The sequence below is a fragment of the Otolemur garnettii genome, unplaced genomic scaffold (genome assembly GCF_000181295.1).
Source record: "Otolemur garnettii isolate 467f Iridium unplaced genomic scaffold, OtoGar3 scaffold00099, whole genome shotgun sequence".
NCBI classification, from domain to species: domain Eukaryota; kingdom Metazoa; phylum Chordata; class Mammalia; order Primates; family Galagidae; genus Otolemur; species Otolemur garnettii.
Window position 1 is genome coordinate 2466822 of NW_003852494.1, and position 12676 is coordinate 2479497.

The window sequence follows — 12676 nt, forward strand, 5'->3', positions numbered from 1 at the left end:
GGCCCGGGCTGGGGATTCGAACTCACCACCTTAGGTGTATGTGGCTGGCGCCTTAGCCGCTTGAGCCACAGGCGCCGAGCCTAATGTGTTTTTTTAATTAAAGTCTAATATACATAAAAAAATACTCAGAACTGAGTGTAAAGTTCAAGGAGTTCTGACATTGTATGCAACCTGCACTAAAGGATGTTAAAGTAAATTTCTCCTGCATCATGACATTTAAGTCCATATCTAAACATTTTATTATAGCATGCATTGCTAAAAAGTACCATTTCTCTGTACCCACTGTACCATTATTCCTTCTAGCAAAATTAACAATTCCCTAATAGCTTTTAAATCCAGATCATGTACAAATCCCCCAATTGTTCCAAAACGTTACAGCTGACACGTTCAAAACAGGATCCAAATAATTCCCATCCATCATATTTAGTCATTGGGTCTCTTAGCTTTCTTTTACTCTATAACTAACTTCTGTGTTTCTACCTTCTCCTTCTCTCTGTTTTTTTTTTTTTTTTTTTTTTAATAAAAACCATATTGACTTGAAGAGATCAGACCAAGTATCCTTTGGAATATACCACCTTCAGTTGCTGTCTTGTTCTCTCCCTTTTGTTTCACATTAAGTAGAATTTGGCCTAGAGGCTTGGGGAAGTGTATGAACCATCTGGACAGTAATGCTCCCTGGACCATGCTGAGCTGCCCTCTAGATACACACGATGTCTCATTTATCTCCCCAGAATTAGGCCTCAGATATCCCCCAAAGATTTGAGATGAGTTGAGTCCCGTCTCTAGCTGGCCACCTCCATACACAGGCATCTTCTTAAGGAGCAACTGGGAGAAAGGTCAGGCCATGTGGGGTGGCCCTAGACAGGGTGGTCAGCTCAGGAGGAAGAAGTATCCAGACCTTTTCCTGGGAGAGCATCCTGTGGGGCTCAGGTGTGGAGGCCCAGGACAGTTTCAGGATTTCATGCTCTGCTTCTGTCCTCACCATGCAGATGACAACAGCAATCAGAGCTCTATAGCTGACGCCTCCCCGATCAAGCAGGAGAACAGCAGCAATTCAAGCCCTGCCCCGGAGCCCAACTCTGCTGTGCCGGGTGATGGTGCTGAAGCCAAGGCAGACGAGGCCCAGGCAGATGGGAAGGGGCACCCTGGGGCTGAAGGTACGTGCTGTCTAGGGCTGGGCTCCTTGGGGTCTCCACTTGTACTTCAGCAGTCAGGGGACAAGTATTCAAGGAGGCCCTCCCAGAAAAGGTAACACCTGGAGTTCAGAGTCTCTTGAGATGATTAAAAGTCAGATAGTCTGAGAGGCAGAGGCAAATGGATTGCTTGAGCTGAGGAGTTTAAGACCAGCCTGAGCAAGACTGAGACCCCATCGCTACTAAAAATAGAAAAATTGAGACAAGACTATATCATTTGAGCCCAAGAGTTTGAGGTTGCTGTGAGCTATGATGACACCATGGCACTCCACCCAAGGCTACAGAGTAAAGCTCTGTCTCAAAAAAAAAAAAAAGGCGCCACCTGTAGTTCAGAGGAGTAGGGCGCCAGCCCCATATGCCAGAAGTGGCAGGTTCAAACCCAGCCCCAGCCAAAAACTGCAAAAAAAAAAAAGGGGGGGGGGGATAGGGAGTAGGGGGAAACTGGGCGCCTATACTCAGTGGTTAGGGCATTGGCCACATGCTCCAGGGCTGGTGGGTTTGAACCCGGCCTGGGCCTGCTAAACAAAATAAAGACAGCCTATGATTTGGAAGCCAAGTGTGGTGAATTAGACAGTAGAAAAGGGGAATGGGGAGTCGTGCTGAATGATGGGGGTGTCGTAGTTTTAAATAGAAGGCGGTCAGGGAAGGCCTCACTGAGAAGCTGACATAACTACAGGCTCAACCTAGGCTAAGAGTGAGCCAGCGTATATCTGGGAGAAGAACATGGCAGGTGGTGCAAAGGCCCTGTGGCAGGAGTGTGTTCAGCGTGACTAGAGGAAAGTGCATGAGGGACTGGAAAATATAGTGGCATCAGGGCGGAGCCCAGACCTCTGGAATGGGGACCTCCAAAGGCTACTGCCCAGCCCAGGTTTTTCTAACGCGTGAGATGGGAGCCCTTGGGGTTTGGGTGATGTGATCTGAAGGATTAAGAATTGACAAGGTAGAACCTGGGTGGAGATAGGAAGCCCCAGTGAGGGGCTGCTACAGTTGTCTAGGGAGAGGATGCTGATCAGACCTGGGGTGAGGGAGGAACGGGAGGTGGTAAGGAGTGGTCTGATCGTAGAGGTGGGGGCAGATTTGTGCATATGAATGTGTATTTGTGTGTGTGTTGAATGGGAATAGTGGTTACTTGCTTTGCTGTGTTTTGTTTTTATTTATTTTGAATTTCTACAGGAAAATGGGAAGAATAGTACAAGTATATCCACCAACTGAAGTAGGCAATTGTTGGGTTTTTTGAGAGTTTGTGTTTATTTGTTTTTTTAGTTTTTTGGCTTTATCTACAAACATTTTTTCCTGGGACCATTTGAGAGTAAGTTGTATACCTAAGGACGTTTCCTCTGTAAACACTTCAGCATGTGTCTCTGTCTGGGCTCAGTGACTCACACTTACGATATCAGCCCTTTGATAGAACAAGGCAGGAGGATCACTTGAGGGCCTAGAGTTTAAAACCAGCCTGAGCAACATAGCAAGACCCTATCTCTGCAACAAATTAAAAAAATAAATAAACATAGAGTTGATGTCCAGCTTTTGAAAAATCAGATTTGGTAGTACTATGTCTGCATTTCCATGAAGCAGCAAACATTAAGAGCAGAAAAACAGCTGTCCCTCCACTTACCGCACTCCCCACCCCTCCTTATTATCTCTCCAGCACTATGGTCAAAGGGCAGTTTCCATGTGTTAACCCTGTGTTTACCACTGTTTTTGCTATTATAGATTTAAAAGGAAAATCAAGGGCCAGGCATGGTGGTTCACACCTATAATCCTAGCACTCTGGGAGACAAAGGCCGGTGGATTGCTTGACCACAGGAGTTCAAGACTAGCCTGAGCAAGACCCCATCTCTAAAAATAGCTGGGTGTTGTGGTAGGCGCCTATAGTCCCAGTTACTCGGGAGGCTGAGGCAAGAGAATTGCTTGAATCCAAGAGTTTGAGGTTACTGTGAGGTATGATGGCCACGGCACTCTACCCAGGGCAACAAAGTGAGACTCTGTCTCAAAAAAAAAAAAAAAAGAAGGTACTTACTGTGCTTTAAACTTCTTTTGAAAATAATTTAATTAATGATTTCTAAAAATTTTTGTACCACACTTAAGATCCTGTCATGGTACACTAGTGTGCCGTCGTCCTATTTAAGTAGCTCCTCCCCGCCATGATAGTCTGTATCTTTTATGCACGTGCTTTGCCTCAGGGAGTCTCATGCCCATACCTGTCCACACCTTTGCCCAGGTGCAGGTGGATCGATAGGCTGTGCCCTTGGAAGCAAAACTGTTTAGTCCAGCGGTTCTCAACCTCGACCCACGGGAACTGTACTACAGGACCGCAGCATTAGGAAGATTGAGAACCACTGGTTTAGTCAAAGGGTGTGTGCACTTAAAGTGCCTGTAGATGTGCTGAGATTTCCTCCAGAGGGGTTATGGGTAGAATGACTTTCTGCTGGAACAGGAATCTAGGCCTTGGCTCTATTGGCATTTTGGGCTGGATAATTTTTGTTGCCAGGAGGGTGTCCTGTGCATCATGGGAGGTGTAACAGCATCTCTGGCCTAGATGCCAGTGTCTCTCCTTCCCCAACTGGGACACTAAAATTGTCTCCAGACATTGCCAGATTATGGTGGTGGTGACAAGATTGCCTCCAGTAGAGAGCCAGTGTCTTGGTGGCTTTGCCCTAGAGTAGACTTCGCTGTGTACAGCATGGGCTACCACTCCTACCCCACCCCCCCATCTGGCCTGTCCACCACCAGGCTTCTCATGGGAGTCCTGGCCAGGTGGCTGTGCAAGTAGAAAGTAGAAGGGTCAGGACAGGGCTGTGGTCACATCCAGGCAGACACTAGCTGTATGGCCTTGGGCAGGCACCATCACCTCCCCCGCACCTTTCTGTTTCCTTGTTTATAGAATGAGATGAATAGATGTGGCCTCCCTTGTCAATCGCAGTAAGAGGTGGAGGAGGTGGGAACATGAGCAAAGTGCTTGGCCAGGAGCTAGGCACGTAGGAAGGATCTGGGGAGCAGGGGAGCGATTCTGGGGGTTCTGGGGGCTGGCATGGGCCATGTCTACAGCTACACTCTGGCTTCTTTCCCATCCTGGTTTCCTTCTGGCTATGGCTTTATTTCTCCCATGTTTCGAGTTTGTATCTCCTTTGCTGTAAGGCCCAGTTAAAACTCACCTATATGAATTATATTTTAGGTTAACACCTCCATAACTGCCACATTTTGCTAGCCACTACCCACCTTGCCATCATCACCAAAAGCTAAAGCATTGGGACCCAAGCAGGCCACCGCAGATCTCTGGGCCCACATAGCTGCCCAAGTGCTGTTCAGACTCACCTGCCCACTGGCAGGTGCTGCCCAGGCTCCCTGTGGGAGGGGCCCAAGGACCAGACTAACATGGCCTTCCCAGGTGGGTGCCCAGTGTCTGCCGGGATAGGACAGGTTGGCCACCAGCTGTTGACCTTGCTTTGAACTTGTTTACTGCTGAGTGAGTTCAGGGAATGACATAATATCCAAGCTCCCTGGACTAAATTTAGTCCCCAGGAAAATTTCCTCTGGGTGAATTCCAACACCACTGCGCTCAGAGAATCAGCTGCTGCCTTGAGCCATTGAGTGCTGTGTGCACTCTAAGGCCATTTCCCCCTGAGCACTCAGGCCTGGCTTTCAGGGGAGGCCTCTGGTGGGGTGCCTCTCCACCCAGCAAGGGTCAGCATGAATTTCTGGGTGATTGGCCACCTTCATGATTTCTAAGCCTATATATCTGGGGCACCCACATCCCATTCCACTCTGCCAACCCTTCTGTGCCCAGCAGAAAAGGAACTACGGTCACATGCAATGCCACAGATGTGGCAAATTTTCTAGGTCAGTAGAATGTTAGATGTTTATGTTATTATAAACATAGGTACTACAGAATAGAATATAACACTAACATGGATTTTTTCTTTTTATTGAGATTAAATTCACATAAAATTAACTTTTAAGTGAACAACAATTCACTGGTGTTTAGTATACTGAAAAGGTTGTACAACTACCACCTCTGTCTAGCTCCAGAATATTTCCATCACGCCAAAGAACAATCTCTTACCCACTAGCAGTCACTCCCCATTTCTCCTTCCCCTATTCCCTGGTAACCTCTAACCTGCTTTCTGCCTCTGTGAAATTGCCTGATCTGGACATTTCATGTAAGTGGAGTCTGGCTTCTTTTCACACAGCATCGTGATTTCAAGGTTTGTCCGTGTTGTAGTACATGTCAGCTTTATTCTCTTTTGTTTGTTTGTTTTCTAGAGACAGAGTCTCACTCTGTTGCCCTAGGTAGAGTGCTGTGGCATCAGCCTAGCTCACAGCAACCTCAAACTCTGAAGCTCAAGAGATCCTGTTGCTTTAGTCTCCTGAGGAGCTGGGACTACAGGTGCCCACCACAATGCCTGGCTAGTTTATCTATTTTTTACTAGAGATGGAGTCTCACTCTTGCTCAAGCTGGGCTCAAACTCCTGAGTTTGAGCAGTCCACCTACCTTGACCTCCCAGAGTGTTAGGATTAGAGGCATGAGCCACCATGCCCAGCCTCAGGGGTTCATTCATTTTGCTGCTGCATCATACTCCACTGTGTGTATCTGTTCATCTGTCCAGTTACTTTGGGGCTTTTTCTTCTTTCTGGCTATTGTGAATAGGGAGGCTGTGAACATCCATGTACAAACATCTGTTTGGGTTTTCAGTTCTCTTGGGGCATGTGCCTAAGAGTGGAATTGGTAGGTCATTTGGTAATTCTGTGTTTAACTTTTTGAGGTACTTGCATTAACATGGATTTTAAAGGTAAAACTAAAAGTATCAGAAATTTCGGGTTTATGGGGAGTTTGACTCTGTACCCTAGATAATGCCTCAGTTACTCCCACCTGCGGGGGCTGCTGTTTGGTCATGTCATTCCGATCGATCTTCACAGCTACTCCACAGGGTGGCTGTTACCCACCTTGTTTCTACAAGTGTTTCTACAAGTTTCTCTCAGTCTCAGAGGCCCCTCACCTGGCAGAGGCAGTGCAGGCAGTATTCAAACCCAGATCTGTCTCCAAACCCTGTGTCCTCCATACACTAGGCTGTAGGCAGAACCCTGCCCTGGTGATTGTGGATTCCTGATCCCCACCCTAGTTGGGATCCAACAGAGTTCAACTTGGAGCCTGGCCCATGACACTGGATGAATGTCAGGTCTCCTGGTCTGAAGAGTAACAAGCATTTGGTATCATCAGCCCCTTCATCTTTGCTTGTTCAGCCCCCCAGGAAGGCCAGAGCCCCCTGCACCTGCTTGTGTCAGACCCCTCCCTTAGTCCAGTATTGCCTGATTGCTTTTAAACTTAAGCCTAGATTTTCCCCTGCTTTATTATTTCTCTGCCTCAGAAGCCCCAGAAAGTAAGTCTTGGTTGCTTAGGCATTCTTTAGGATTAGTTGTGTTTTTTTTAAATCGGGGAAACACAGTGTTTGGGGCCCTGGTGGTATTTTGCTGTTCTCTGCATGAGTCCCCAGCCCTGTGCCCAGTAGGCTGTAGGTGGAACTGCTGCCACCCCTACCCCAGCCTGTACCCTCTTTTCTGTTGAAGAAACCTAGGGTGAAGCAGCAGGGAGACTGGGGCATGGAAAGTCAACCCAGTACCTAGATCCATTAGATGTACCAATGGCTCAGAGGGCTACTGTGCTGCTGTTAAATAAGCTCTGGTACTTACGGAATTTTTAAAGACATGAAAAATTTTTCCCAAATACCTTGTGATCCTTGTTTGGGAAGAGGGTAAAATAACATGCATTAGGAGGAAAAATCTAGAAAGATGGGAAACCTAAGTCTGAAGCATAGAGGGGTGGTCTCTGGGTAGCATGAGTGACAGGTGATTTTACCTTTTTTTTTTCCTGCATTTTCTCTTTCCTGCAATGATCAGTCATTATTCTGACAATCTGAAAAGTGCCTGTATTATTAAGAAAAATGCTTACAAAGGGTCAAGTACTTCTGACGTGCCGCAGGCTCCTTCCGCAGAGAGGAGGCTCCGCCATGATTGTTGGCGCATGATGGGTCCACCAGGGGGCGCCCAGTGCACGCAGCTTGAGCCCACAGTGTCTCCTGGTCCCCAGAACTTGCTTGCTAATAAGGGTTCAGGAGAGGGTTTGGAACCCCAGGGCTAGTACGTGGCCTGGCTGATTAGAACAGCATCACTAACAAATAAACAAGGGGCTTCTCTCAGCATCCCCACATCCAGCCTGTTGCAGCCCTTGAAGACCACCGAGCATACAAGTCCCCAGTTACAGGTATTTTTAGTATCAGGCCCATCTGGCTTGGCATTTCACGTGCCTGAAAACAGCTTCTGTCATCTTGCTGTTCCTCAGATGCTTCTGATGAGCAGAATTCACAGTCTTCGATGGAACACTCGATGAACAGTACAGAGAAAGTAGAACGGCAGCTATCTGGAGATTCGGGTTTAGCAGCAGAGACGTCAGCAATCTCTCAGGTACCTAGGTTGTGATCTCAGAGGGGCATCTAGGTCAGGTGTGGATGGGGTGGTGGGCAGCTCAGGGGGTGGATGAATTTGGTGGGACTTGCTAACAGGTGTGGGGTGCAGGCAGGGAGGAAGGCTGCTGGATACCGTCCAGACCTGGGCTTTCTCCTAGGCCAGTGGGGAGTACCTGTTAGGGTAGCTGTAATTAGGAGTTGAGTCTCAGACAACAGATTAGGTTGAAGATGCCCTGGATAATTGGGTAATGGCTGAGTGAGTGAGTGTTGAACCTTTTGGGGGGGGGGGGCATGGGATTTTGTTGGAATTTGGCGACAGCTACAGACCCTTTCCCCCAGAATAACATACATAATAAGTACATTCAGCAATGACTCACGGGTATAATCCTAGCACTCTGGGAAGCTAAGGCAGTTGGATTGCTTGAGCTCAGGCGTTCAAGACCAGCCTAAGCAGCAAGAGCAAGACCCTGTCTCTAAAACTAGCTGAGTGTGGTGGTGGGCACCTATAGTCCCAGCTACTTGGGAAGCTGAGGCAAGAGGATTTTTTTTTTTTAAAACAGAGTCTTACTTTGTCGCCCTCAGTAGAGTGCTGTGGCGTCATACCTCATAGCAACCTCAGATTCTTGGGCTCAAGCAGTCCTCTTGCCTCAACCTGCCAAGTAACTAGAACTACAGGTGCCCGCCACAACACCCAGCTATTTTTAGAGACGAGATCTTGTTCTGGCTCAGACTGGTCTGGAACCTATGAGCTCAAGTGAGCCACCGCACCCAGCCTTGCTAGAGGATTACTGAGCCCAAGAGTTTGAGGTTGCTGTGAGGTCTGACACCACGGCACTGTACCGAAGGCCACAGAGTAAGACTGTCTGAGGAAAAAGAAAAAAGTACATTCAGCAAAGGTTGAGAGTGTGCCCAGGCCAGGCCCTGGGCCAGTAATAGTCTAGGACATGGCAAAGCAGGTCTGGGCCTTCCAGAGATGGCCTTAGAATTTAGAGGGGTAAACTTGAAACTTATGTATAAATAATCCACCCAGCACTTCATTACAGATGGGAGGATTGAGAGTCTGGGTTGATGAAGGGAGTATGGAGAACAGTCCTGGGTGGGGACGTTGGGTTGATGAAGAGAGTGTGGAGAACAGTCCTGGGTTAGGGTGGTTCACATATGGCAGGGCTGGGCAGGGGCCAGACAACAAGCCTCCCAAAGTTCCAGGAGGAGTCCAGTGTGATGGTCTCTCTAGATCTATGAACCTCTAAAGTCAGAATATGGGCCTTGGGATGGAACTGCTGGTCTGAACTGCTCAGATGCTCCTTCTCTGTTCCTTCTGGGCTGATGTTCAACTATCTGGCCTAAATTGCTCCTGGCCTACTAACCTGTGTTTCTCTTTTCTTCCTTTTCCCCCAAGGATTTGGAAGGAGTGCCGCCCTCTAAAAAGATGAAACTGGAGGCCTCTCAACAAAACTCCGAAGAAATGTAGAAATAAGTGAAACCCTCCAATCCATGTTTCATGGAAGGTACATCAGCAGTTAATTCTAGAACAACTTTGCCCAAGCAACTCCTCTTGGGTACGAACAGAACTACTAATGTTTCAAGTTTACCAAGTGCAAATCCAAGAAAACCTAGAATGGCGTAACTTCTCAGACACTGAAGAACTCTGCTGTGAAGCAAAACACTCGAACCTTTAAGCGACTGTCCTTGGGGAGGCGGGTCGGCAGCTCAGGAGTGTCTGCACACTGTCTCGGAAGCCAAGATTACATTTGTGTTGCTGCTGTATTTTTTTTTCCACTTCTCTATTTAACGATATAAGCTATGCGAGGGTGGTACTGATCAGGAATTCGCTTTTCATCGGGGCTTTCACACTGTTCAACCGATTCTTTCTGCTTTCTTTTTTGTGCCTTGTGCCCTTGAGGTGACCTCTGGCATGTTTCCTGGTTGTTTTTGCATCTTCTTTTGCAAAGTGCCCTCTTGGTTTGTTGGGGCAGCGGCTGCCACCACGCTCACCTCTCTCCTCCATGCCCCAGGACTTTTATCAGAGCAGGCAGGGCAGAGATGGGAGCTCCTCAGCCCACCTGATTTCCAGGTACAGGGGCTCAGGCCCTCCCAAGCCCTAGATGGGGTCTGCACCAGCCTCCAAGGCCCGAGGAGTTGCAGGTGTGGGGCATGGTCCCCAAGGGTGGCCTCTTCGGTCCAGGCTGGGCGCTTGCTATGCCCTTACTTCCTCTGGGCCTTTGAGACTGGTTGTTTCCAAGGCTACAGTGGCCTAGATGGACATGCAAAGCCCTTAGATTTTTCTGGCACTTCCAGTCTTGTTGCCCCCACCCCCATCTCTACCGGCTTCTCCCAGACCTCCGAAGATGAAATGGCTTCTCTGGCTGACTGCAAGACGCTAACAGGGCCAGGGAGGCTGGAAGCAGGAGGTAGGAATAGCTGGTGCTGAACTTTTCGCTCATAGGACGTTGCTTGGATTTCAAATCCATGTTGCTTCCCTCTGCCTCCCCCTGTGCCCTGGCCTGTGCCTTGGAGAGGCAAGATTGCAGCTGATCAAAATCTGCTTGCTTCTGTATAACGTTCTGACTCTCGGAGCCAATAGTCCTACCATGTCTCATACCAGAACGTGCTGTTGGTCCCCACAGGGGGAGCAGGCCTTGATGGTTGGGCCTCAAAGGCCAGAAACAAGGCACCAAGGAATTAGAAAGATTTGCACACCCTCCTGGAAGGAGAGACGGACTCTCCCCATCAACCCCAACTGCGCTGGGACCACTTCCTCTCACTAAACCAAGATGCCCCCTTGGACGAACTGCCTAATCATTTGGTTCTGAGACCCAGATGGCTCTCTCAGTACATGGGCTTCTCAGACCTTCAACCCTTTCCCGAGCTTTCTTTACTGCACTGGAGTTCTGACTCCCTTTGAGTTGTGTGTTACGGGGGTGGGGGGGATTGCGGGTTTTGTTGTGGTTTTTTGTTTTGTTTTGTTTTATTTGGCTAATTGGTGCATATTCAGGTGCCACCTCTGACGTGTGGGTCTTTCTCCTGACCACCATGGGAAATGTCTGCCAGATTCCATTTTCTAAGCATTTCTGAGGGTGAGGCTCTTACTTTTTTTTTTTTTTTTTAAAGGGAGCCTATCTATTTCCTGCACTTCAAGAAAAATCAAAATGTTCCTGAATTTCAAATACCTCATGCAAAATGTCTCCTGAAATAAGGGAAAAAAAAAGAAAGAAACTTTGAAAATCTTAATGTTGAAGTTAGCAATGCTGAAAGGTCTCTGTCTTAAAAAAAAAAAAAATCCTGTACTTAACCAGTTTTGCCCCTCAGGCAGTTTTGTTGGGAACTGTGTTCTGCGACTGCCGCAGAAGCAACCAGATGCGTTACCTCTCAGCGCATCTCCTGGAGCTTTACCTCCAGATCCTGTAGAGTTAGAGTAATGATTTTCTTTGCAGCAAAACTCCATTTTGATGAAAGATGAATTTGGATATCTGTGTCCTTTTCTTTTTTGGGAAATGAGAAGTTACAACCAAGACAGCTGAAGGAGAATCAAACACATGCATCCACAGAGACGGAAGGGCGAGGGCCACCTGTGCCACGTGTGTGCGGTGGCCTCTTTGGACAGGCAAGGGGAGTTGACGTGATTGAGGATGAAGATGATGCCCACAGTACTGAGGCTGTCACTAGTTTTTCTCTGAAGTGCCTGAAGGTAGGAATGGGCCAGCGGCTGGGACCACCTGGGCCCTGCCATGGCCACGCCAGGCAAAGCGCCAACAGCCCTGCACTCCACGCTGGCCAAGAGGGCCTTCCACGCGGGACAATGAGACTGCGAAATCCGATGTGCTTCCTTCCCTGATGCGGTCCGTGCCTCGGAGCCACCGCCCCCCACCCGCCCTGCACCCCTTGCCCTACCCCACCACAGAATCTAAGACCTTTCGGCTGCCAGCCAGGGCCGGGGGATCCTAGGTGAAAGCCTTCCAGGGACATCAGGCCCCATGGCCTAAAGGGCTCCCAGGGCAAACTCAATTCCCCCCAAAACTTGAAGTCGGGGAGGCTGCGGCTACACATTCCACAAAGTGCTGGCACTTACCCCATAACCCGGAAGGCTGCTGACCGACATTGAGGGTGGTGACCTCCCTTTATCAAATGGTGTCATGGTTTGGAATGTTCACTATCGCCCGAGGACCTGGTTAGAGGCATAAAGACCTTTTTTCACTGTTACCTAAATTTTTTTTCATCTTACGATTTTTTGGGTTTTTTTTTTTTTGGTGTGTTGTACAGCAGTATAATTTTTCACTTATTTATTCCATCAGTAGATATGGTTTGTACAATGTACAATGGTTCCATTTCAGAAAATAAAAAAAAGTTCAAATCATGAGTACTCTGTGGTTTTGTCACATCATAATAAAGAGGAAAGTCAGAGTGAAGGTGGGAAGAACACACCGGCTGCTGTGGCCTCTTGTGCACGGCTGCATGGCTTCACTATACAGGACTAGGTAAGCTCCTTGTATACAGGGACTATCACCTTCTGTGGTGACAGGATAGCTGTCATTCTTGAGCACCAGCTATGTATCATGCAAACCACTAAACACTCTTCTGTGAGCAGGTGTTATTGGCCATCTTGAGCAGGTGAGGACACAGCAGGGCTGTCCCTGGCCCACCTTTCATGGCCAGTCAGGGCCCTCGTTTAAAAGCTACACCCAAGGGCCAGGCACAATGGCTCACGCCAGTAATCCTAGCACTCTGGGAGGCTGAGACCAATTGATTGCTGAAGGTCAGGAGTTCGAGACCAGCCTGAGTGGTAAGAGTGAGACTCCTGTCTCTAAAAACTAGCTGGGCATTGTGGTGGGCACCTGTAGTCCGAGCTACTGGGGAGGTTGAGACAAGAGGATTGCTTCAGCCCATGAGTTGGAGGTTGCTATGAGCTATGATACTATGGTACTGTACTGAGGCTACATAACGAGGCTCTGTCTCTAAATAAATAGATAAAAGCTTCACCCAATTCCCTCCCTTGGCCTCGAGGCCTGGGTTCCTGCAGGGCCA

General features: G+C 48.3%; 1 protein-coding gene across 1 annotated transcript in view; it reads left to right on the forward strand.

The window, feature by feature from the left end:
- The window catches only part of BCL7A (BCL tumor suppressor 7A), a 30272-nt gene extending 18261 nt beyond the window's left edge, over window positions 1-12011 (forward strand). Inside the window, exons 5-7 of the mRNA XM_003796009.3 lie at window positions 990-1157; window positions 7531-7652; window positions 9054-12011. Coding sequence (XP_003796057.1) covers window positions 990-1157; window positions 7531-7652; window positions 9054-9125 — 362 coding nt within the window. The 3' untranslated portion in view covers window positions 9126-12011. The remainder of the gene's footprint in view (window positions 1-989; window positions 1158-7530; window positions 7653-9053) is intronic.
- Window positions 12012-12676: the final 665 nt, after the last annotated feature.